Here is a 25,513-nt window from a genome sequence, read left to right on the forward strand (position 1 = left end):
TGCCCCGGGGCCTGGGAGCGGCGGCAGCCCCGGCCGCTGGGGTGGGGGGGTTTTCCTGCTCGCATCCTCCTGGGAAGGGCAGGATAACGCCTGCCAGGCCGCGGGCGGGTGCCCGAGGATGCCACCCCAAGGATGCCACCCCAAGGATGCCACCCCTAGGATGCCACCCCTAAGATGTCACCCCCAGGAGGGTGGCATCGCTCCCAGGATGTCACCCCAAGGATGCTCCGGGCGGGCAGCCGGTGCTTGCTCGGGCAGCACTTTCTGCTCCCAGGGAAGGTTCAAACCTCGTGCAGTGCCTGCCGTCATGCCCTGGATATTTTAGGGTTTCCTGACCTGGGCAATGCTGGGTTATCTGTTTCAGCACAGGAACTTGAGTGTGTGCTGAATTCTTCAGTACAGCATCCTGCAAGTTCACCAAACCCAACCATTTTTAGCCTCTTTGTTTAACCGCCCCCGTGTATTACCCGGTGATTATTGGTAATACCTGGTGCTTTACCTAAAACAAAAATGATTGTCAGTCTGCCTGGCTAAAAATGCAGTCATGTTCACTTTAAAAAAAAAAAAAAAGAAAAAAAGAAAAAAAAGGAGGTATCTGATGAGGGTAATGGCTCTGAAGGATCAGCTTCCTCTTCTGTGTTGTTTTAGGTAGTTTTAGTTGCTACACCTAGAGGTGAGCTTTTTGTAAGCCTCTCTTCTGGTTGCTCTCATTGTTGTCTGAGGAAGAGGTTCCCGTGCTGCTCTGTAGCTGACAGAAGTCACTGAGATGTTGTCCCAAGTGCAGCCTGGAAGGGCCTCGCCACTGTGGGCTCCTGGGGGAAAACCATTCCTTACCGGAATGGAAAAATGCCCCGAACTGCAGCTCGGTTAAGGAAAGCAAACCCCTGGTGCTAACAGGGCTCTGGCCACGCTGTGGTTGATGAGCTTTGCATCCCAGAGATTGAAAGAAACTTCTCCTGTTGCTTTATTTCTCAAGTTCATAATAAACTCGATTCTTTTTGAGTCCTTCCTTGCTCTTGCTGAAGAGCCAAGCAGTGTCAGTGTTCCCTTTCCAAGTTTGGTGCCATGTGCCAGAATTGCAAATGCTTCACTTGAAGATACTCGGTTGTCATTCACTCTTTAGTCCTCGTTTCTTTGGCAGGCTTTGTGATGGAGATGAAAACTTTAATCTTCATTTCTGTTGTCATTTTAGAAAGCATGTTTGTTTAGCATTGTTTGAAATAACAGAGGTTACAGAAAACACAGAGCTTAAAAGCTCCCTGATTCCTGTGTGATTTTTTTCATCTGTGTCCTAAGGAACTGCTGAATTCTCTTAGTCTTGAATTTTTTTTAACCAGCTTTTTATCTTCTGGGTGATTTTTACAGCAGATTTGCCTGTGCTGGGGGTTTTTTGTCAAGGTCTTTGATTTTTTGAGTCAGCTCTGACTTCTGTAGTGAGTGTTTTTCTGGAATTGAATTGCTGAGTTGGTTGCTGAAAGTATTTACACAATCTTTGAGGAAGGGGAACCCTGTTAAGATCACTTCTGGTGATGTCAGAGGAAATAAATTCCAGCCAAATACTCTTTGGAAGAAGCACTTCCAGTTTGGAGCACCTCACCTGTTGTTGGACCCCTGAGCACACAAAGTGGAAATCCTGCTTGTTAGTGACTCCATATAGAAGGGTTTTCGTATTTCAAGCTTGTTTTAAACTGTTGCTTAAGTTCCAGTGGAAGAATATTCAGTTTTTAGGTCCTGGAAGGGCTGTGCTGGTGCACCCTCAGGTCTGTGCTGCAGGAAGATGCTGTGGTGCTGCTGAGACTTGCTCAAAAAAGCTGTTTTAAAAGGACTCGTCATCAAAGTTTCCCCTGAATCTCTTGATTTGAACCCTTTACATTCAGAACCTGTTTGTTGTTGGGCTTTTCTAGCACTGGTATTTTGAAATTGTGTTTTATATGGTTTTGACCTTTTAAATATTTGCTTTTTTGCCTTTTTTTTTTTTTACACAACTCTGCCTAGCCAATAACTATCAAATTAAAAAAGATGGGCTCTTATTGCCTTGAATGCAGCACCTACAGATTGTGTGCAATCCATCCTTTTTATGGAAAGACTACAGATGAGAAGATAAAATTGCTGCCATAAGTTGTTAGCAGAGGTGAGAATAAAATGAAAACAAACACGAAGCAGGAGAACAAGGGAGTGTGCAAACAAAATCAGAAATCATAACTTGATTTCGTGCAACCCTAAAATTCGAAATAGCCAAATAGAGGTGTGAAAGTTGGGAAAATGGGGGGATTGATAAGGATTTGTAGGAATAGAGGTGCTGCCTGACCCTTTTTTTTAGAGCCAGTCCACCCAGGGGGGGCTGAACCCGACCTTTGCTTGGCTTGTTTGGGTGTTTGGTGCCATTTGAGTGGAGGCCACGTGGCTTCCCTGCCACGCTCCTTTATCCTGCTGCCCAGAAATCCTGTGATCCCAGGGCAGCTCCTGCTAATGAGGCGTGGAAATGAGCAGAGGTTTTCCTCGGGAGGAGGAGAGGAGAGAACAGAAATAATTGGAAGCGTAAAGTCGCAGAAGATGGAGATTTGCTTCCAGGGAAATAGGATGGGAATGAAATAAGGAAAAGGTTTGGAATAGGTGTGAAATAAGGAGAAGGTCTGGAATAGGTGAAAGTGCGGCTTGGAAAAAGCAGGGAACTTGTGAACCCCCCCAAACCCCTTAATTAATTCCCCCTAAGGATTAATCACCTGCAGAGGAACTCTGCTCGCTGCTCCCCAGGTGAAAATAACCCTGTATGTCCCTGTGGATCCCTGGTCTGCTTTCACCTGGCTGCTGTTACAGGGAATTTGTATTTTTCTCTGGAAAAAATTATTAAAAATGACCCCCCAGCCCCTGATTTGATCTGTGGCACCAGTTCAGGTGTGCTCAGGTACCTGCAGTGAATAACTCCAGCAGAGAAAGCAGCTCCCTGTGCTACTCTGCACAATCTGGAGTTTTTCCAGGCTGCAGGAAGTTGTGTTTGTTAAGTTTAATGCATTTTATCTATTTTAAGAATGTACTGGGTTAACAAATCTGAATTTCTGTAACCCTCAGGGACAGAGCTCTGTTTGAATGTGAACTTGTAGGGGGAGGTTGTGTTGTGGTTTTGGGTTTTTCGTTTGGGTGTTTGCTTTTTGCCTTTGTTTTTCCTTTCAAGAATTAAATGAATCAAATAAAAACAATGAAAACTGGAAGTTGGAGTAGCTGAGGAGTAGAAGAACTTTCATCTTCTCTTGACAAGCATTTCATCCTCACTCCTTGGCAGTATCAATTCCCAGATGTCAGGGGAGGATTGAGCAAACTCCAGTTCTCTGGGCCTTCAGTGAAAGAGGAAAAGAAATATGTGCAATTCCTTGTATTTTTAAATGAGAAGAAACCATGAAAGCTGCAAAGATCTCTTGGAGTGTAACTCCTTCAGCAGCAAAATCTGGTGACAGGGGAAGATCAGGGAAGGCAGAGGATTCCCTTTTGGTTTTCCTTGTCAGATGAAGGATCTGCTAACATTATATATTGAAATTGGGGATTTTTTTTGCTGTTTGTTTCTAGCTGTTGCTAGTAGTTGTTGGCAAGCTGCGTGTTTAGGAACAAAGCACACTTTTCAGATAGGAAACTGCTTCTCCACCTCTAAGAATTACATCCCTTTTCCTGTCATCAAGACACAGCTGAGATCATGGACAAAAAGGAGCTGCTGCTGCTGAATTCCCTGTTCCTTCTCACATCCTCGTCAAGACTTTGCTGGATTTTAAGTATTTTCAAGTGGTTCTTCTCTAAAACCTTCCCTGGTCCTGGCAAGATGAAGATGCAGAATGAACTGAGGTATTAAATCTGCATTTGAGTGGAGGAGCAGAGGTGGCAGCTGCTGCTGTGCTGCTTCTCCTATAGAATGTACATTTTGTGGACATATTTAATACACACTTTCAGTTGTACAAGGCTTCCAAAGAGCAGGGAGTTTTTTCTTTCCTTCAAGTAGGTTTTTATTTTCCATGCTCAACAGCAGCTTTTCATAGCCCCAAATAACTCCACATCATGAGACAAGACATGGTTTGATGGAATGGGGTGAGATTTTTAAGCTAAAAACCCATTTAAACTGGAAATCCAGCTCGTTCTCCATTAGTTTGTAGCTCAAGATACTCTTAATTAGCAGTGGAGCTGTGCTCAGAACTGTTTCAGGTCCCTGTGGCTACACAATGTGAATGTGTTGGTGATCCATGGAACGGGGCAGCCCAGGGAATCTCGTTTGGGGCTTTTGAGCAGATCCTGGCAGAATCTCATTTTCCTGGGGCTTGGGGAAAGACAAGGCACTTCTAAAGAGGGAAAAACAGAGGGAAATGAAGTCGATAAATAGTTAATTGTGAATTCAGGTGGGCCCATAATCAGTGCTAGTGCAGATAATGAGGTTCACCTCCCGTGGATTCCTGTCTCCTGTGCAGCAGCTGTCTCCCATGTTCAATAGTTTGTGAAATGCTGTTATAATTGGAAGCATTTGTGGGACGTACATTGTTTGCTCCTGCTTCAGCATTAATAATGTGATATTCAGGGTGAATAAACACCAGTTATACATTCAGCACTCTTTAGCATTTTCACCCTTTGCATGTGCAGTGGCTGTATTTTCACTTTCTTCTTGGTTTAAATTTTAAATGTCTTCTGTTGGAGCTTCTTAGTCCCCTAAGCATCTATAGTTACCTTCCCTTTGCATTTATTGGCTAAAAACAAGGTCAGCAGGCCCAAGATGTGCTTTGTGAACCAACTGAGATGTGTTTCCAAGGTTTGACTGATAAATTTATCTGCAGAGCCTTTCTCTGAAGGGATGAACTGCAGATACCCTTTTATAACAGCACATTAATTAATTAAACATGTCACAGCTGAAACTACGTGGATCCCCTAGGTTTGGATTATTTGTGTGGAGCCAACAGTTTTTCTCTTAAAATACCATTTTGTAGGACTCAGATTTGCCACCTTGACTGCAGGAATGGGCACCATTGAGCTTTTTAAGAAGATTTGGGTCACTGCAGGGTCCTTAGTTGTTGATATAAGAGCACCTGGAGCACTGGCCTCCCTCACGTGTTCTGTGCCTTCCATTCCATGGAGAACATGCTTTTTCACGTAGAAAACCTGCTTTTTCTCATGGAAAACCTGCTTTTTCTCACATGCTGATGTGGGTGAGAGCCCTGCAGCCCCTCAGAGGGACCCCTGACATGTTTAATGCTGTCCTGCTGTATTTTTCAGTCTGGGATTTGTATTTCAGAACTCCCCAGAAAGCTTCCAGTTACCTGGGGCTGCATTATTCCCTTTCTAATGAGGGTAAACTCATGAGGAGCATGTTGGGGGAGTTTTTAAACCTCCCTTTTGCTGTTTGTCTGCAGGTGGCAATAAAAATCATTGACAAATCTCAGCTGGATGCTGTGAATCTGGAGAAGATCTACAGGGAGGTGCAGATAATGAAGATGCTCGACCACCCACACATTATAAAGCTCTACCAGGTAGGCTTAGAGGGGGCTTTTCCCTATTTTTCCTCCTTTTTCTGCTAAATAAAGATGAAGATCCCACTTAGGACCAGTTCAGCTTTAATTTCATTTTATGCAAAAGAAGCTGGCACGTGGTCTTGAAAACACTGATCTGCAAAGCAGAGATGGAGCTTAAGGAGTTAAATTTTCAACTGCCTTGATAATATCTCCCCCAGTTCCTTTCTGAATGAATGAAAACACACAAAAGTGGCAGAGGAGAGGCTGAGAATATTTAAATTGAGTCTGAAGATCAGCAAGATCACTTGAAGGGAGGGTGATGGTTGTGCAGTGCTTACTCCTGCAGTGACTGGTTAAAAATGCGTTTCACAGATGAGTTTATTTTTAAAATAGCTTTCAGATTGGCTCACCAGTTTGCTTTGATTTCTGAGCAGTCTCCTGGTACTTTCAGGCCTGTTAATAAATAAAATGCAAAATCAAATTCACAAAGGTCTTGCCCATGGACAAGTTCAGTTCGTGCTGAGCTGTTTCTCTGAGGTTACTGAAATCAACCCAAAAATACGTTGAAATTGTTGTGTTGAAGTCCCAAATGGCTTCTTGAAGTGGAGGATTTTTCACTCTCAGTGAAGCTCTTGATAATTTTGTTTGCACACATTGGAAGATTGTGACAACTCCACGTGCAAGGCAGAGCTTTCACAGCTTTAGGAGAGAACCATAAAAATGAGCATCCTTTTGGGTGTTTAGTGGCTTTTTTTGCTCTTCCCACAAGCCCTCATGTGTGATTTATCATCAACAGGTGATGGAGACCAAAAGCATGCTGTACCTTGTGACAGAATTTGCCAAAAATGGGGAGATTTTCGGTAAGGAGGAGAATATGTCCATGTTCAACATTTTAATGCAGCCCTGGTCTCTGTGTAAATAAGGATCTTTTGGGTCTGTTATGAGCAATTTAATATTTCTGTGCAGTTTTTTTCTTAGGTTCATCATTGTTTTCTGATTTATTACAATGATTTCTCAGAGTGGCTTTTGTAATTTAAGGATGGGATATTCAGCTGATACTGAAAACAGTCTTACACATTTTCTAGATCATTTCAGCATAAACACCTTGCTGGACAAAGCTAATCAGGATCTGCAGGGGGTTTTTTTTAATTGTAAAGATTCTTTCTAATATTTAATGTAGATTTCCTTAGCTGAAATTCCAACCACTGATGGCTGCAGCTGTTCCTAGGCATTGATAAGATTGGAAATACAAAATATCTTCTGATAAAGGGATTATTTGTTCCTTACTGAGCTGGAACTGGATGAAGATGTCCTGAGTGCCTTGCACTGATGCCAGCTCCCAGAAGGGTTGGGAGGGGTTTGTAGGGAATCGCCAGTCCAGCTCTGCTCAGGACCATGGATGGAGACTCCAGGCTGCAGCCAACATTTGGCCACCTGGAGAGTTAAAAACCCTTTCTTTTAAATTGGATTTCTTCTGTTTCAGTTGGTTTCCACTGCCTTTTGTCCTTCTGCTGGGTGCTTTAGCTGGGAAGAGCCTGGCTCTGTCTTAGGACAAAAATCCTGCTGCTTTGGGCTGTGAACCTAAAATCACTTCTGGTTTCTATTTTATTGTAGTAAAACGAAATAAACCCCAAACCCTACTGTAGAAAGGTGCAGCCAGAGGGTGACAAAAGGCCGAGATAAATTTACAAAACTTGGAGATTTCCTAGCTGAGGTGGCTTTGCTCTTTCAGCCTTTGCAGGATGCACAGGGAGCTCTGCTCAGGGTGTCTGCAGTGAAATCAAGCTGTGGCTCTTTGCTCCAGAGGTCTGGCTACATATTCCAGCAGATCCTGAATGTCCTCAGCGAGCTCCAGCCGCCTTGGAGAGTGGTTCCTGTGCCCAGGGGCTGGCACAGTGCCCCCATCCCAATCCCAGCCTTCCCTGTTTGCACTCTGGTTAATGCACAATCCCCTGGTGCTGCTCCACGAGGGAGAGGGGTGATCCCAGAATAAATGACCTGTTCTGGGCACTCTGAAGGGCCAGGGTGGTTTGGAATCTCTCAAGGAGCCCTGACAGGCCAGAGCCATAAAAGCAAATGACAGCTTGGCTTCGTTAACTTGTTTGCTGCATTGCTAACAACTGATGGATTAACAGCTTAGAGAGCTGGCTGGTGCTCAGGGGTAATTTAGTTTGTGCCTTTGATATCTGACTTCACCTTGATATCATATGATTTGTCAGTCACTCTGTGACTGAATGATATTTAGCTTGCAAATATTATGATCTCCCCTTACTGCCAGGCTTTTGTTTGTTCTTGTGCTTTGCCAAGTGAAACCAGCTGAGAGTGTGTGAGGTGGGGTGGGAGCTCTGAGGAGTTTCCAGAGCTGCAGGTCCCAGAGATCAGCTTTGACCACAGAGAAAAGTTTAAATGAAAGTAGTGCCAAGGTTATAAAGTCCCCTAAATGATGTTTTAATTAAAAATCCCCCTAAAACACAGGCTAACAAAACCAGGTTTGGAGCTGTGTTCGGCAAGATGATGCTGCTGGGGAATCACTGATGTTACACAGCTGGTTTAGAAAATAAGATTAATCACTGGCTCTAAACTCTATATGCATTTCCTGCTCCTTAGCCACTAACTGCATTCTTTGTGGGATGCTGAAGGCAATTCTGAGCCCATCCTAAAAGCTGATGCTCTGATTTTGTGCTCCTAAGAGGAGTAGAATTGGCTGTAGAAGCTGCTCTGTCAAGACTCACACAGCTGCTGCTCCCCTTGTTTTTGTTCCTGAGGACAAGTGAAGTTTTTGGTTTCAGGGCTAACATTCGTTTTTACAATGTAATCAAATATGAAAACAAAATGTTCTCTCTGCCTGTGACGCAGTGAGGACGAGAGAGAAGTCAGGATGGGCACCTTTGGGGTACTTGTTTTATTTCCAAAAAGAAAAAAATACATATTTCTATCCACCACACAGCCTCTGCTGAGGCTTCAGAGGGAGAAGTGTGGTGTGAAGTGTAGAGGAATTAAAGCTGGAAGTATCCATGATGGTGAAGCAAATTATTCCAAGTATTGCCCATGAGCTGTGTTGTGAGAATATTGACCAGGCAGTTATAAAAGAAGGAGCAGAGAAGAATTTCCTCTTTTTTTTCCTTTTTTTCAGAGGGTTGAGTTGGAGAACAACAAGTTGGAAACTGCTTTGAGTTCCTTTGTGCTAATTTTTTGAGGGAAATCGCTGAGTTTCATGATTTTTGCCTGCTGTCCAGCCCATTTAAACCTGATTTGCTTGATTTTTGCTGATTTTATTTCCCAGATTACTGTGAGTTCTGTTGTGAAAATATTGACTGGGTAGATGTAAAAGAAGGAGCAAAGAATTTCCTCTTTTTTTTCGCCCCATCCTTTCACAGGGCAGGATGGGAGAACAACAAGCTGGAAACTGGTTGGAGTTCCTTTGTGCTAATTATTGGGGAGAAATCACTGAGTTTCAGGCTTGTTGCCTGAGTCCATTTAAACCTGATTTGCTTGATTTCTGCTGATTTTATTTCCCAGATTACCATGAGTTCTGTTGTGAAAACACTGACCAGAAAGCTATAAAAGAAAATTTCCTCTTTTTTTTTTCCCCCGTTTTTTCAGAGGGTTGAGTTGGAGAACAACAACTCGGAAACTGCTTTGAGTTCCTTTGTGCTAACTTTTGGTGGGAAATCACTGAGTTTTCAGGGTTGTTGTTTGCTGTCCAGCCTGACTTAAACCAGATTTGGTTGAACTTCTGCTGGTTTTCTCCCCCAGATTACCTGGCCAGCCACGGCCGCCTGAGCGAGCCCGAGGCACGGCGCAAGTTCTGGCAGATCCTGTCGGCGGTGGAATATTGCCACGGCAGGAAAATCGTGCACAGGGACCTCAAGGCTGAGAACCTCCTGCTTGACAACAACATGAACATCAAAATAGCAGGTACTCCATGCAGGAACACCTTATTTTTATCTATTTTTTTTTATACAAAACCCCCTCCAGGAATTCACTCGTGCTGCCCGAGATTCCTTCGTGGTTTTTCAGGTGACTATTTTTCCATGGTGGATATCAAAGTCCGTGCAGCTGAAATATTTCCAATATTAACTTCCAGAAAAAAAAAAAAAATTGGAGTTATAGACATTTTTTTGGTGGGTGTCATGTCATGTCTTTAATGCTGCCAGATGTTCAGGTTAAAACAGAGTTAATCAAATAACTTCTTTCAACGTTAAAAAAAAAAACCCCAAACCTCAAAATGGAAGCTTATTGATTTTTTTTTTTCCTTTTTGCATGCATGATTTCACTTTAATTATAAATTTAGACACAGCAGATGTTGCTAGCAATAGAAATCGTTTTCATTACAATTCCACAGATCCTTCCATGCTGACTTTAGCCCAGAGAGGCTGGAAATGGGAAAAATAGAGAATATCTTGATTTGGGGGACTGTTGAACTTCAATAATAGGGGAGTGGGAAGGGGGAGTGCTGGAAGGAGAAGGAATTTACCTTCCTCAGGCTACAAAAAACAAAGTGATAAAACATTTCTGATCATTGCTGGATTATTTTACCCTTTCATTTCCCTCCTGGCATTTCTGGAATGGGGAAAGGGTTTTGGTGCCTTGTGGAGCTTTCACCAGGTGGGTTCATCAGCACTGCCATTCGTGGGGTGGTTTTCTGTTCTCATTTCTGATTTCATACTTGGATTCACCTCCAGCAGCTCCTGGCAATTAGAGTACCTGGAGAATTATGGCTGACAGAAAGTTTATTCACCAGGCCGGTTTCTGGCTTTGGTAAATGCTGAATAAATCCTAAATACAGTCTGAGGGTTGCCAGCCACCCCCTTGTTCTGAGGAACTGAGCTGAAAGAAGGGAATTTCTGTGCCATTGTTCATCTGTGCTTTCTTTCCTGCCTTCTCCTCCTTTTCACCTGCCCACTTCTGCCCTCTGATCCTTCTCCACATCAGTGTGCAGCTCTGCAGCTTATGCTCTTCAGCCTGGCAGGGTTTTCCAGGGCTCCTCAGGGGTCTCAGCTCCTGCATCCAGAGGTTTTCCTGCCCTGGATGTCCTGAGCCCTGCAGGGAAGCAGTGGCAGAGGTTCACAAACCCCTCCCTCAGAGGCATCTCAGGAGAGCCATTAACCACAGCAAGGCTGGAGCCCTGAGCTGTTCTGTCACCCCAAATTTCAGAGCTGGAGCTCTCCAGGGACTCTGTAAACGGTGGATAATGGGAGTGAGGAGATTCCATCGGCTGCTGCTGCCTCTGCCCTGCCTCCCTGCTCTCCTGCTCCACTTCTCCATTGCAGAAAGTTAATTACAGGTGGGCTGGATGCTAATGAGCCCATTAGCTGCTTCTTCCGTGGATCTCTGTCAGGCTTTATCAGGTTGATAGCAACTCCCCGTGTCCAGCCTGGCTGATAAAGGAGCTGGAGGAAGGTTCAGGCTGCTGGAAACTTTGTAGTGATTTGTGCTGAGTCAGTTGTTGTATTTTTCTCTGGAAAGGAGATGGATGACGAATTCCACAGTGTTTATCTGGGATTTTTGGAGTTATCTGGTGCTGTGCAGATCCCTGGGAACAGCCTCTTCCAGTCGTTCATCTTTGTCATGGCTCATTTATCAGGCTGGGGAAGGACAGAGGGCAGCCAGGATCCCAGCTCTGATAGCTGGGATTTTCCTCTGATTTCAATTAATGGAAGAATTGAAAAAAGCAGCACAGTAACCAATGAATTATTTTGATAAAGCTTTTCTTAACTTCCAGTGGGCCTCTTGGCTCAGTCTGCTGCTTCCAAGGTTTTATTGAAGCTTTTACTCTTCAAAAATACAACAGTTTTTAGTCAAATACTGAAACATGCACAAAGTTACCTCTGTGTTTCAGGCACCAGGAGAATAAACTAACATTCAAAAATGTTCCTAAATCTGTGAGTTCGTGGGATTGCCACCTTTGATGCTTGAGGCTGGACTGAAATCCAATAGTTTTGTGTTAATATTGCTCTAAAAGGAAGGGGACAGGTAGAATTCAAAGGATCTTCTCGCTCTCAGTAATTGGACAAGAAACAGGATGAGTAAAGAGTTTGAGGTGAGAGCTTTGATAGGTTTATTTTCGAGAAGGTGTGAGGTGGCTGGGAGCAAAGCCCTCCAGTTTTAGTCTAAGTAGCAAAACTGAAGGTATTAATGAGATAAAATGTCCATTCAGAAGGGGGAAGGTGAGGAGTGCCACGCCAGGTTTGACATGGAATTTGTGCTCAGCACAGCAAACCTTCCTGGCTCTTCCCAAACTTAAGCAGCTGGATTGGTCCGTGTCCCCTTTAGATTTGCTGCTTTTTGAGGGCATCACTTGAGGGCATTTCAGCTCTCACCGAACACAACCTTTGCTGGCTGCCCGTGCAGCGAGGAATCCGCGCAGTGAAACCCAAAGGCAGCTTGGGATCGGGGCCCAGCTCCTCGCTGGGAACTTCCAGCCCCACTCTGGAAGTCCTGGCAGTGCCGTGGCCAGGCTGCTGTGTTTGCAGCAGCCCAGGTAGGCAGAGACTGTTATTTTGAAGAAGGCTGGAGTGCTGCTGTGGACAGGGAAATATGCATTGACGTCAGGAGTGGCTGCTCAGCATTCAGCCCCTGAAGTGGGTCAGGTTTGCTGCTGCCAAGCTCATACCTTGCCTTTATCAGCACCTCTCTCCCCATTATCTCCCAGGCTCACATTTCTCCTCCAACAAAAGTTCCCTGTGGCTCTCTGCAAGCCAGGCAAGATTGAGTTCTGCTGGTAATTTTAGGAGAATGGATTAATTATAGCTCTGGAGCTCCTTCTTGAAGGGTTCTGGAGGTACAAATGAGAGGCTCTGCCGTCCTGCTGGATGCTCAGCAGAAGTTGCAGCAGCTCTGGCAGGGAGCTCCTGTTTCTCAGATTGCAAACGGGGCTGAAATCTCAGCCTGTTTCCATTTTTACCGGGAAAACAGATTCCATTGCCATGCAAAAAAATGACACCTTCGAAATTCGAGATTATTCTAAAGGGGGTAATGAGATTGAGAAACCAAATACCACAACTGTGGAGAGCCAATATTTGCAGATTGCACAAACACCGAGTTTATTCAACTGAACACAATGCTGCAAATGATGGCGCTTTTTTTGTTTCTTTTTTTGTTTTTTAAACGTGCAGATTCAGGCAAATGTTAAGAAGATCACTCCATTATATAATCTCAGTGCTCTGGTAATGAGCCCAATTTCAGTCCTTTTAGAATTCTGTGGCTGGCATATGTTTGTTGTTTGGTTTTTTTTTTAGAGGGCTGGCTTATTTTTCCCTTGAACATCAGTGGTGTTTCCTCTGGAACGAGATGTTTTTGGGTTAAAAATGACCACTTTGGATCCAGAATGGCTGTGGCACACCAGCAATGGCAAAGTAGGAACAAGGTGGAAGGGGGAACAGAGAGAATGAGAGACTCATGATTGTTTTGTGCTTAACTGAATCCTGGCCACTCCAAAAAGTGGGACAACTCAACTGACAGTGCAGTAGTTAAAAACTGAGGAAGCCCCATGGACCGAGCATCCAGGATCATGTCTAAATCCTGAATTTTTTCTTTGAAAGGGTTTTCATGGATGCTATCTGTGCTGGAGTGCTTAGAAATTGTTTACAACAGCCATTTGTGTGAGGAGCATAATGGAAACAAAAAGGGGTGACCACAAGAAGTTGTGTACCCCAACAAATAATGCTGATCTCCCCAGCCAGGGAATGATTTTGTCCAAAACAGAACAGAACTGGATTTTTAAAGGTGAGAGCCAGTTACTGACATGCAGAACACTGGTTTTAATTCCTGTATTACGTGAAAAAGCCCAGTGCCAGTCAGGAGGTATCTGGCAGTGTTTTGTGTTGTCAATGCTTGCTGAAATCCAGAGCTGAAGGGTTCTCGTGTTTCATCGGTCATAAAAAAAGGAAGAAATTGGAGTTTCAGAGGTGCAGGTCAAAGGCAGAATGGGGAAGTCATTTTCCAGGTGTAAATGCTGGTACCCCAGGCACAGGGACTGGTGAGGAATTCCCACTTGCTGTGTCTGTGCCTCCTTGGCTGCTCCTTCTGGTAGCAATTCACAGCCCTTTCATTCATGAATTTCCCTAATAAAGCTCAATCGTCTGTGCTGTCACAAGACCATCAGATGCCAGCCAAGAGCTGCTCTTCCACCCAGTTAAGCACTGCAAGTTCTGCAGTTCTCTTGCTCAGAGAGGGAGCAGAGGCCAGGATCAGCTCCAGGATGTCCTTGCTCTTGAGGTCCTTTTGGTGACCATAAATAAAACCATTATGTGTTGTGAGATGAATCTTGTGACGGTAATGATAACGTATACCTGAGGCTTCTCTTATATTGGCTCTGTTCCTTTTGCTGCTCAGATTTCTTCATGTGTCTTTTTGAAGAAATCACCAAAGAGGTAACTTTAAATCCCAGTCTGGATGGGCAGAGAATTTCACTTTTTTAGGATTTGGAAATCCTTGTGTTCCCAAGCAGGTCACGCTTTCTTTAGCTGTGCTTACAAATAAATGTTCTTGTACTTGTGAATCTGATAGGAAGATTTATGAGGGTGGCACCCGAGTAAGAGCTGCAGTTCAGAGATAAAAACCTGATGTTTATCTGCAGCACTACGAGGATGTTGAAAACCTGACAAATCCAAGATAAGTGAGGGGAGAAATCAGATTGAACAACACCTACACGGAGTGGCAAAATGCTTCTGGAGAGGAGGGATCGCTCCGTGTCTCCCGAAGCATTGTCACGGTTGCCAAGCCAATTCTGTGTGAATAAAAGTCTTCTCAAAGAGAATAATAATAATAATAATAATAAAAATTCACAACAGCAGTCTGGCTGTGATAGGGGAAAAAAAGGAAAAAGGGGAAGAAGGTGACACAGAGTGGTGGGGGGATTACAGAGTGCTGGGGTAGATTTTGTTGTCCCCCCTGTGTTACTAAACAGCTGAAGCTGTTTCAGAGCTGCAGGAGGATGAGGGAGGAAGGGCAGCAGGGATGTTCTATCCCGTGGCTCCTGGATAAGTTTGGAATCTGAGCCGGCCTTGGCCTTGGCAGCCCTGGGGCTCGGTGACGTCCCCGGGCCGTGGCGTGACCGTCCCTGCCCGTCAGGGCTCTGCTGTGACGCTCTGGGCTCTGGTGGCTCCTGACCTTCACCCGGAGCCCTGGCACCCAGCCTGGCTGCTCACAGCCAGCGGGGTCCCTTTGATGGTGGCCAGGTCCCAAAAGTTCACCCTGCGGGGCTGGGTATCGGGTTTGCTGACCCTGATCCCAAACAGGGCTCTCGGAGATGGAGGGTTCCACACGTATCAGGGAATTAGGGGAGTGTAAGATGTTTTCTTACACCAAAATATGTTCGTTCTCTGCTCCAAAACCCTCTGCACTCCTGGTGTTCCCAAAACTGCTTCATTTCTGAGTGATCTTGCAGGTAGAATTCCATTAAAGGGCTGCTGGAGCTCCTGCTAGGAAAGCAACCCCCACTCCTTTCCCACTGAGCTCGGTGGCAGCAGGCGCCTTCAGTCCCAGGCTGCTGCTCTAAACCAACTCCAGGGTGACTTCTTTTGGAGTCTTTGTTGAATCTCTCTTCGTTGCTTTGATTCCAAGGGTTCTCTCATGGTTTTCTGGCTCCGCTGAACAGCGCCCCCAACACAACCGGTGTGTCAGCAGAGCCTGTGATAACCAGGGCGCTTATCAGCTTTGCTATCTGCTGATCAGCATTCACAGCATCCCTGGGAGGCATTGGGAGCTGAATCAACAGCCTGAGTCCTGTTTGTCACAGCAGCACCAGGCTCTGGCTCAGTCCAAGCACGCTGCTTTTGCTTTTCACCACTGGGTTATAAAAATTCTGATTAATATCAGACCACAGCTGGTCATGTATTAAACCATAAAAAGAAGCATTTAAAAGCATGGTTTTTTATTTATGGACTGGTAATTCCAAGGGCTGCAGACAATCCCAGTAGCAGTGTCCTTCCCAGCAAAAGTCCCCTCGTTTTCCCATGCCTGTTGCTCTTGGCACAGCTCCTTCTTCCCAGCTCCAAAGCTTGTCAAAATTTATTGTGTATTCAAGGCTAGAGAGCACCTGAAATCTCAGATTATCTCTTGGCAAGTCAACAATCTCATTTATCTGCTGTGACTGTCAGTTTGTTGAATTTTAATGATGGCTGTTTATAAACTGGTACAAGTTTACTCACAACTCCTCCAGGTTGTGAAGGTTTTGATGTGTTTTAATAATTCCACAATAGGAAAACCGCAGTAGAGGACATCCAGCATCCCAATATTTTCAGTGGGAGCTGAAATCCCCACAAAAGGATTTGGGATGGAATCAAAGTGGGCTTTCAGGCTTAGGCAATGCATGTAATTATTCTTTGTGGTGCAGTGGAAGCTTGGAGTGACTTTTCCATTGATTTTTTCCCACAGATTTTGGCTTTGGGAATTTCTATAAGAGCGGGGAGCCTCTGACAACGTGGTGTGGGAGCCCCCCCTACGCAGCCCCAGAAGTCTTTGAAGGCCAGCAGTATGAGGGACCCCAGCTGGACATTTGGGTACCATTCTCCTTTCTTTTAATTGCATTCCAGTCAACTTTTGGGAAGCTGGAACAAATCTTTGGTTGTTCTTGAGCTGCAGATTCAGAATCTTCGATTTTTCTTTAGCTGTGGGTCTGGAATATTGGATTTTCTTTTTAAGCTGCAGACAAGTTGTTCCTCTTCAGGTTTATTTCTTGAGTGTCCTAAAATGCTGCTTAACTCTGAATGGAATTGGGGTTGCCTGTCCAGGTGGCTGCTAAATGTGCACTGCAGGTGGATGTCAGAGGGCAAAATCCTCCTCCAGAAGCTCCCTGGCTGGATGAGTGAAATTGGCTTTTTTCCAGTGCCTTTTAGTGTTTTCTGGGCTAAGTGGGAATTGAACCTTGACGAGGTTAAAGGGGTTCTGAAGCCCAGACACCCAGGAGAGAGGGGACTGCTCTGCTTTGATCTTGGAGCTGGAAATGAGCTCGTTTGTGCCCCAAAACCCTCCAGCAGCAGCTGCCTGGGGTGGAGTTGGTGTCTCCGTGTGTATTATTCCAAATGAGGAGGGGAGAGAGGGCACTCCCTGCTCTGATGTAGTAGGAAAGGGACTAAAAGGAACTGCAGAAATTCTGTGCACCCTTCAGAGCCTGCTTTTCAAACTGCTTTGCTTTTATTGGGGTTTTGGGGGGTTTTACTTTAATTTTCTGATTTTATGTTAACTTTTTTGATTCACATCTTAAAGCAACCAGAGACAGGATGATTTGGCAGCCTGGAGAACACTGCACACAGCATCACCCAGGCACTGACTTTTTAGCCAGGGCAGATCATGGAAAGCCACCTTTGGGCTGCTCAGTTAATTTAAATTCGTCCAAATTGCCTTCCCAAATAACAACTTGGTGAAGTTTTTAATCAAACAAATAAAAACCGTGCTTTTACACACATTTATTTGGCCGTGGGCTGACTGTGTGTACATAAGCACACAATAAATACTGGCTTTAAAGAGGCTCCAGCCTTCCTGGACCTTTGGGGACTGATAAACACAGAGCAGACGTCAGCCAGGTGACTCTGTGGACGTCAGAAGGGAATCCCTGAACTTTGGTAAATATTCCTTAAATATATAAGGTCCTAAATCATTAACAGGATCTGTCTCCCCACAGAGAAGGTGTTCATATTTAAAATAAAATCGTCTTCACTTCTGAGTTAAGGGTTCTGTGAAGGTGCTGAGCTTGCAGCAATCTGCAGTTCTGTTTTTGGCAGGGGTTTGTTTTAAAAATCTATATTTAATTGTAAAATCTCTTGTGTTTTTACAAAGTTTTGAGGTCAACACCTGCTTTTTTTCCCCTTTGGAAACCCAGTGCTGTGCCAGGCTGATGTGGTTCTCTCATGTGCTGTGGCACTGTTATTTTTTTGACAAGAATATTCCAGTGCAAATTCACTTCCATCCTTCCAGGGATAAGCAATTGGAGCAGAGCTCTTGCCCATTTTGTCCCCTTTTGCTCACATTAAATGATCCCCTCAAGCTGGCTGGTCACAGAAACTCTTCCCCACAGGCTCTAAATATAAAATATTACAGTTTTCCACACTGAGTGGCTGTTGCTTGAGGTTTGCTTTTGTTTGGGCAACGCTGAGATTAATAAAAATACCCTGAATTCTCAGCTGAAGTTGGGGTTCACTTCTCAGGTACCACTCAGTCACCCGTGTGCAGCTGCCTCCTTTTCATCCAAATTCCCTTTTTCTGCAGAACAGAGTTATTTCTGTGGCAGGGCTTGGCTTGCCACCCTCTAGAGACACTGCTGGGAGCTTGGGAATGGAACTGAAAATTCCCTTTTTCTCCCCACAGAGCATGGGGGTGGTGCTCTATGTCCTGGTGTGTGGAGCGCTGCCCTTTGATGGACCCACCCTGCCCATCCTGAGGCAGCGAGTCCTGGAGGGGAGGTTCAGGATCCCTTATTTCATGTCAGAAGGTAACAGTGCTGTGGTTTTACTCTCTTGGTGTGGTTTGAGTAAAATCTGGGATAATCTGGGGGGCAGGAGATGTGCAGGGGGAACAGCACTGTTGGCCATGCCTTGTATTTGAAGAATTCAGGCTTTTCTCCTTCTAAATGTGATTTTTAATCTTGTTTTGAGGGATTTTTAGCTGCAGTGAGGCAGTTCTGGGCTGGTGAGTCTCAGGTAACACTGGGCAAGTTTATAATTCTCTTTTTTTTTTCCTCCCACCAGAGTGTGAGCACCTCATCAGAAGAATGTTGGTCCTGGACCCATCCAAACGTTTGACCATTGCTCAGATCAAGGAGCACAAGTGGATGCTGGTGGAGGTTCCTGCCCAGAGGCCAATCCTCTACCCACCAGGAGAGGAGAACGAGCCCTCCCTCGGCGAGTACAACGAGCAGGTCCTGAGGCTGATGCACAGCCTGGGCATAGACCAGCAGAAAACTGTGGAGGTAAAACACCTCAAATGGGGGTGAAACACACCCAAATGGGGGTGAAACACACCTCAAATGGGGGTGAAACACACCTCAAATGGGGGTGAAACACACCTCAAATGGGAATAAAACACACCCAAATGGGGATGAAACACACCCAAATGGGGCTGAAACACACTCCTGAGTGGGGTTGGATAAATCATTAACTTGGCAGCTGGAGAGAGACAAGGGCAAATTAGAAAGTAAATTCATTTTGAGTTTTTAAGAGGGTGGTCAAAGAAAATTCAAACAGGAGCGTGAAAGCAGAGAGCAGCTGATGTGTCTGCCCTGTCCTAAGCCATTCTCGCCAGACATAAATGCCAGGATTCCCTGTGGAATTAACAGGATAATTGCCTTTAGGATGGGAGCTCAGTGCCTTCTGCAGGTTCAGAATGCTATCTGTGAGTGTCCCATCTATCTGGGAGCTCGCTGCAGTTCTAGGATTGATGTTTTCCCGTCCCTGCCACTCTGCTTTGAACCCTTCTCAGCCCAGAACAGCGTTTGCCTTCCCCACCGCCTCCTAAACCCCCCCCAAAATTCCCTCTTTTTCGTGGCAGAACACAACCAACACCCACCTGGCTGCTGCCACACTTGCTGTGCTTCTCTTTCTCAGTCCCTGCAGAACAAGAGCTACAACCACTTTGCTGCCATCTATTACCTGCTGGTGGAGAGGCTCAAGTCGCACCGGAGCAGCTTTCCCGTGGAGCAGCGCGTGGACGCGCGGCAGCGCCGGCCCAGCACCATCGCCGAGCAGACCGTGGCCAAGGTGAGGCTCCCTGCTGCCCTCCCGGCCTTGCTCAGCCTCCTCCTCCTCCAGAATCTCTCCATTCCACCTGCAGTGCCTCGCTGGCTGGTGTAGTTTCATCCTGAAGCACAAAATGCAAAGAGTGGGTTTGGCTCTGGTGGGGAGCTCCGGTTTTAACCTCAGCTCTTCTCCCAGCTGAAGTTCCCACCTCTCCCTCAGTTACAACCTCGCAGTTGTCCCAAGGATAATTTGTTTTCACACCTGGTGGCACCACAGCTCTTCTGACTGTTCCCTTTTGGCCAGTGCTGTGGATACTGCACTCCCAGAAATAAAGGTTAAAAACCTTTAAATAGCCCTGTTTTCCTAATTTCCTAAAAAAGTCATTGAAACCAGTCGTGAGCCCCCTGGTAACATTCAGGGGGTTTGCATTGAATATAAAAAGGAATTTTAGAGCATCAAAAAGCCCTAAACTCTGTCTGTGCTGCTGGGGGTAAGTCAGCTTCAGTAACTACTGAGCTTAATTACATTTGGGGTTTGCCTGTGTGTTTTGGGGCTGGTAATGTTGTTTTTTTAATAGTTTAAAGGCTAAGAATGTTCTTCATCCTGAACCAAGAAATAAATCTTGCACTTCTGCTCTGACAGTGGTGGGCTACACATTGTTCCATTTGTGACTCGGAATGTTGCTCCCTACCTAAAATCACTCCAGTTTTGGAGTTGTTAAATTCTGTTTTTCAGGCACAAGCTGTGGTCCCCTCGGTGAACCTGCATTCCCAAAATCCAAGGCTGCTGCAGTCTCCAGGTCTCCCCTCAGCCTCAGGAGCAGAAGCCTTTTCCTTCCCTCCTTCCAGCTGCCAGGGAGAGGCAGCGTTTATGGAGGAGGAAAGGGTTGAGACACCAAAGGTACAGCTTTTTAATCACACTATTATTTGTTGGGTTTTTTTTTTTCCAGAAGTCATTACAGCTAAAAAATCTATTTGTCTTTTAAAAGCACAGCACTGCTTCCTGAAACTCAAGTATTTAAGCATCAAGAGTTGTAGGTATTCCACATTCTTTTTCCCTGTAACTCTCCACAGCTGGGTCTTTTTTCATCATTCTTCTGCCTCCTGTTCTTTGCTTACATTCCATTCTCACCACACTGCTTTTGGAAAGGGACAAGACCCCCAGAAAAGTGGGTTTCTTGCCCTTGTTCTTCTCAAACTTATTTTCAAGAGCCCTGAAGACTCCTCCTTCTTACACAGAAGGGTCATGGATGCAGCTGAAGTGTCCAAAGGGAGCTCCAGCCTGATCTGGAGTCAGCAATTAGAAGGGAAAATAGCCTAAAATAATTACATTTAGAAGTATGTTACTCTCATAAAACTTCTGTTCTCTCTCTCACATTGCACCACGTTCTAACTTGAATTTCAGCATATTTATCCAGCCTGATGCCAGCTGGGGTTTGATTTCCTGCCTGCCAGTGTGAAGGGTTTATTGCTCCCTGGTTTGTTCCCAACACCAAGAGTGTGGCCCTGGTTCTCAGCACCAGCTCCTTGTGTGGTCTCTGACAGCTGCAAAGCACAAAGCAGTTCAAAGGCACTTAAAAATTAACATTTCAAGCTTTATTTTGCATCCCCCTTTTGCTTTATAGGTGCAGTTTGGCCAGGGTAGGTCAACAGCTGGTGACAGCAGTGAGGTGTCAAGTCTGAGCTCACTTGGGAATATTCAGGGCCTTAATTTTTGTAGGACATGTCCACTAAAGACTTCCAGGCTCTGATCCCTGGAAAACTGCAAGGAGCCGATGTGGGATTGGTTCTTCTTTTCTGCCAGATCAGGGTGAGGCATTTGAGTGGGAAAGTCACAAATGGAAAGGAAGGTGTGTAAGAAATTCAATTTAGAGGTAAAATCCACGAAATCAAAACAGAGGCAGCAGACCCAGAGTTTCCCCGTGCAGGAATCATCACTTGCCTGGTGTTTAAACTATTTATAGCTGTTTCTCAATGCTGCTTTAAATACTTTCCTACCTTATAGTCTGCCTCAGGACCATTTGTTAAGAGCTGCTGTCAATGCAGTGAAGCCTCTTTTCCACACCCTTTCTTTTCAAAATACCAAAGAACTTGGAGGAAAATTCAGGAATGGCTCACATGAAATGGCTTTACACAGAATCAGCTGCAGCAGTGCCAGGTTTTGTGCTGAAGGATTGTGTTGTTTCATCCATATTTTGCCCAGTGTGGTCCTATTCGTGCAGCAGGACAGTAATTGCACTACAGATCCTCCAAAGCTGCAGGACACAGGAATATTTAGGGGGTTTTTTTGCCTAAAATAAATAATTTTATATGGCAAAGAATCAGTTACGGTGCAGGAGGATCCATGGCAAACTGGCCTGGAGAATAAAACCAGAATGAAAATCCTAGGAGCAGTTTAGGCTGGAGAAGTGCCTCGAAAGGTCTGACTTAAAGCCGTGGGAGGCTGCTCAGGGCTTTATCAAGCTGGGTAAATCCAAGGAGGGAGATTCCACAGCTTCTCCAGGCAACCTGTGTTTGCAGGGGAACAACATCAATCAAGTGGACTTGTGCTGGGAAAGGGTGCATTTATGGAGTTACTCCTGAGCACAGCCCTGCAAGGCTGAAATACAAGGCTGGGGTTTTTTTGTGGTGTTTATCTGAGCATGATAAATGAGCACAGCAGGTATGGGAAGGGGGGAACAGCAGTATTGGACATTCCAGAAATATTTTATACTTGTGACTAAGCTGGCAAAGTTTTTAATAACTCAAAATAAAAAAAAAAAAACCACCACCTTGGAGAACACAGAACTGTGGGAATAAGAATATTTAGGTTTAGGGAATTGAATGTTAAGGGAATGCAAGGGGGAAATTAAGAATTGTACATGACAAACAAGCCTTAAACTCAGTAAAGATCCCAAATGCCTTCAGACCAGGGATTTCCTGCTTTTGGGGGCGATTCTTTGGGCACAGAACAAAGCTGGGCCCAAAACAAAGCTGTCCCCTGTCCCTTTGCCTCCCAGGTGAACGGCTGCCTGCTGGACCCCGTGCCCCCCGTGGTGATGAGGAAAGGATGCCAATCCCTGCCCTCCAGCATGATGGAAACCTCAATTGATGAAGGAATAGAGACAGAAGGAGAGGCAGAGGAGGACCCAGCCCAGGCCTTCGCTGCCCTGCAGGCAGCTCGAGGGGGAAAGCGGCGTCACACCCTGGCAGAGGTCACCAACCAGCTGGTGATGGTGCCAGGCACAGGTACAGAGCTCAGCAAGGACATCTCACAGCTCATCTTCTCCCTCAGCGCTCACTCTAATTAGCTAGTGATGGAAAACAGGAGGTTTTACAGTGATGAGTTCGAGACAGTTTGTATTTGCTGGAAAAGCCAAAGGGAAAAAAACACAAAACACCCCAAAAGCTGCTGTATAGACAGTGTAAAATCAAAGCAGCAAATGTACAGCTGGCTAAACTCACGTACAACCCCAGCAGCAACTGGGAGATCTGGCTGGGAGAAAAGGCTGCTTTTTCAACTAAATGTCCCCAAATCATTCACCCCCTAAAGATGAGCTGGTGGAGAACGGTGGGGAAATAAAACCCTCTGGGCTCCAAAAGCAGGGAGGTGCCTAAACCTTTCAGGCTACAGTTTTGTCAGGATTATCTGTGAGATAAAAAAACCCTAAACACTTCCCAGACACGCCGGTGAACACCTGCAAAGTGTCTGATTGCTGCAAAATCTTGCAAAAACCAGTAGCAGATCCCCATTACTGTACTGCAAGTTTTACTTGACAATTCCTTTATCAAACTTGATTTTTTTGGCTGTTCACTCTGAGCTGGCCACTGTTGACAGGAGTAGCTCGAGTCAGTGGCACTGATTCCCACTGCACTTCCCTTTTTATCCTGGCTTTTTGGGTTTTTTTTGTCACAGGCAAAGTCTATTCCTTGGATGAGAACTCCTCCCTGGGCAGCATCGACTCCGAGTACGACATGGGATCCATCCAGAGGGATCTCAAATTCCTGGGAGAGACCCCTTCCTTGAAGGAAATGGTGCTGAACAGCCACCAGGCCCCCCGGGTGACCCCCCCTTTCATCGGGCTCAGGCCTGCCAACCCGGCCATGCAGGCCCTGAGCTCCCAAAAACGAGAGGCCCACAACCGCTCCCCCGTCAGCTTCCGCGAGGGACGCAGAGCCTCCGACACCTCCCTGACCCAAGGTAACCCCTCTGCATCGATAACTGCTGTGTTCATAACCTGTTGGAATAATCATGATCCCCAGACACAGCAGGAAATGCCCTCCCTGCACAGCAGCCCCGCTGTGGCTCGGTTATCACCCAGCTTATCTCACACTGCCCGCGCCAGCCAGAAAATTGGGGTTTTTTTCTGATGAGGGGTTTTTGCTCCACTCCTCTCCAGGAATTGTAGCATTTAGGCAGCACCTCCAGAACCTGGCACGAACCAAAGGAATCCTGGAGCTGAACAAAGTCCAGCTGCTGTACGAACAGATGGGATCAGAGGAAGAACCTTCCCTGACATCAGCTGCCACCCAGCTGCAGGACCTCATTAACAGCCCTGCACAGGTACTTAAAGCAGAAATCAAGCTCCAGCTTAGTACTTCGGGGCAGATCAGGAGAGGATGAGGTGCTGTGGAGGTCTGAGAAGAGCTAATTGACAGATTAAATTCCCTATTCTCCTTTCTGCCTTCCCCAGACTGGAGAATTTGCAGCCTTTGCCCATCCTCGTGCTGTCAGTGAGAGGCTCTGTCATCCTTCCAAACCCAACAAAGTTATTGCTTTCAATCTGAAGGATGTTTTGGATTTAGCAGAGGCCAGTAACACCTTTGCTTTCCTTGGTGGACGTGGCCTGGTATAACTGCAAGAAGGGATAACAGCCAGATTTGCAGAGTGAAATATTCAATAGCTCCCAGTGAGTCGTTTCAAGTGGAACAGGAACACAGCAACCACAGAACCTCTGGCAAGGAAAATCCTTAAAGAAAGGGGTAAGAAAGCCTCTTGTGCACATGCAGCTTGTTCCTCTTCCCTCTGCAGGAGGAAGGCTCTCAGCAGCAGCAGCAGGAAGCTCCATCTGCTTTCCCCAATGGTGCCCACCCCCCGTTGTTATCCCGAAGGCCGAGCCTGGAGACGCAGTACCTGAAACACAGGCTGCAGGTACCCCTGCCCTGCCTCCCTGCACTGAACAGCACAGCAGCTTTGGGATCCTGGTGCCCAGGAAAAGCACTCAAGAGGATAAAGGAGCAGAGAACAGCTCAACTGGGAATGGCACCATGTTTTTCTGGTGTCAGGCACTGACCCTGATGATGCAAAAAGTGCATTCTTGCTGTTCCCTCCTCTGGCAGTGTTTAATAATTGCTGCTGGATACAGACTATTGCTGTAACACCCCATAAAGGTTTGCATCAGCATCTGAGCAGCCACTTCTTAACCCCCTGGGCCTTCCTCTTCCACACCCCCTTTATTTCAAACCCATTTTCCCACAGCTTTAGTTTATAGAAAACTTTTTTCCCCCCCACTTTTCCAGCTTGCAGCTTCTTCCACTTGGGAAGAAAGCTTTCCATGGATTTTTTTATGGTACAATCTCTCCTGCAAAAGTATTTTCTAAGGGTTAGAAGCCAATGGGCAGCAGGTTTTATGGGTTTAGAGAGTGGGTCTGTGGACAGCAGAGCAGTTACAGGGGTAGAAAATCTTTCTCTTGCTTTCTGGACTAATGCATTAAATCAAAAGCCATTTAAACCAGCTCTGCTTTCCTTGCAGAAGCCCACTCTGCTCTCAAAAGCTCAGAACACTTGCCAGCTCTACTGCAAAGAACTGCCCCGGAGTCTGGAACAGCAGCTCCAGGAGCACAGGTGAGAATCTTCCAAACTATGCAGAAAAGTTACTCTCAAGAGTAAAGAACTGGAACTCTCTTTATCCATTAAGAAATGATCTGAAAAAGGAAAGCTTCACTTCAAAACTTCTTTTAAAAGCAAGAACAAGTCCTGCCACGTGTTTACGAATTTCTCTGCCTGATCTTCAGCTCCCAAATTCCCCAGAGCAGCGAACATGAGGCTTTAAAATACAAACAAAATGCATCTCATTCTTAACAAACTGAATTAAACAGTGCATGGGGTTAGCTTAAAAAATTGATAAAAAAGGGTTATCAAAGGAGATCTGTAATAACACTGGAAGGTGATAACTTTGATGTGCTGCAACGGTTAATGAGCAGGATTGCCCAGGGATTTCCCAGTGTACTGGGAGCAGTGTGAGTGACCCTTTTCGAGTCCAAATGGCCAGAAATAACTGTTTTTCTGTCCTGCATGCAGGCTGCACCAGAAGAGGCTGTTCCTGCAGAAGCAGTCCCAGCTGCAGGCCTACTTTAACCAGATGCAGATAGCCGAGAGCTC

At 45.7% G+C, this 25,513-nt stretch overlaps 1 protein-coding gene across 1 annotated transcript in view; it reads left to right on the forward strand.

Annotated features, from left to right (window-relative positions):
* The window catches only part of SIK2 (salt inducible kinase 2), a 30,844-nt gene that overhangs the window by 1,762 nt on the left and 3,569 nt on the right, over positions 1 to 25,513 (forward strand). Inside the window, exons 2-15 of the mRNA XM_008637018.2 lie at positions 5,379 to 5,495; positions 6,274 to 6,337; positions 9,234 to 9,395; positions 15,858 to 15,982; positions 17,787 to 17,910; positions 18,167 to 18,387; positions 19,022 to 19,174; positions 19,889 to 20,053; positions 22,152 to 22,380; positions 23,048 to 23,332; positions 23,532 to 23,695; positions 24,164 to 24,283; positions 24,885 to 24,976; positions 25,433 to 25,511. Coding sequence (XP_008635240.1) covers positions 5,379 to 5,495; positions 6,274 to 6,337; positions 9,234 to 9,395; positions 15,858 to 15,982; positions 17,787 to 17,910; positions 18,167 to 18,387; positions 19,022 to 19,174; positions 19,889 to 20,053; positions 22,152 to 22,380; positions 23,048 to 23,332; positions 23,532 to 23,695; positions 24,164 to 24,283; positions 24,885 to 24,976; positions 25,433 to 25,511 — 2,100 coding nt within the window. The remainder of the gene's footprint in view (positions 1 to 5,378; positions 5,496 to 6,273; positions 6,338 to 9,233; positions 9,396 to 15,857; positions 15,983 to 17,786; positions 17,911 to 18,166; positions 18,388 to 19,021; positions 19,175 to 19,888; positions 20,054 to 22,151; positions 22,381 to 23,047; positions 23,333 to 23,531; positions 23,696 to 24,163; positions 24,284 to 24,884; positions 24,977 to 25,432; positions 25,512 to 25,513) is intronic.

Source organism: Corvus brachyrhynchos, unplaced genomic scaffold (genome assembly GCF_000691975.1).
Source record: "Corvus brachyrhynchos isolate BGI_N302 unplaced genomic scaffold, ASM69197v1 scaffold46, whole genome shotgun sequence".
In the NCBI taxonomy this organism is placed as follows: domain Eukaryota; kingdom Metazoa; phylum Chordata; class Aves; order Passeriformes; family Corvidae; genus Corvus; species Corvus brachyrhynchos.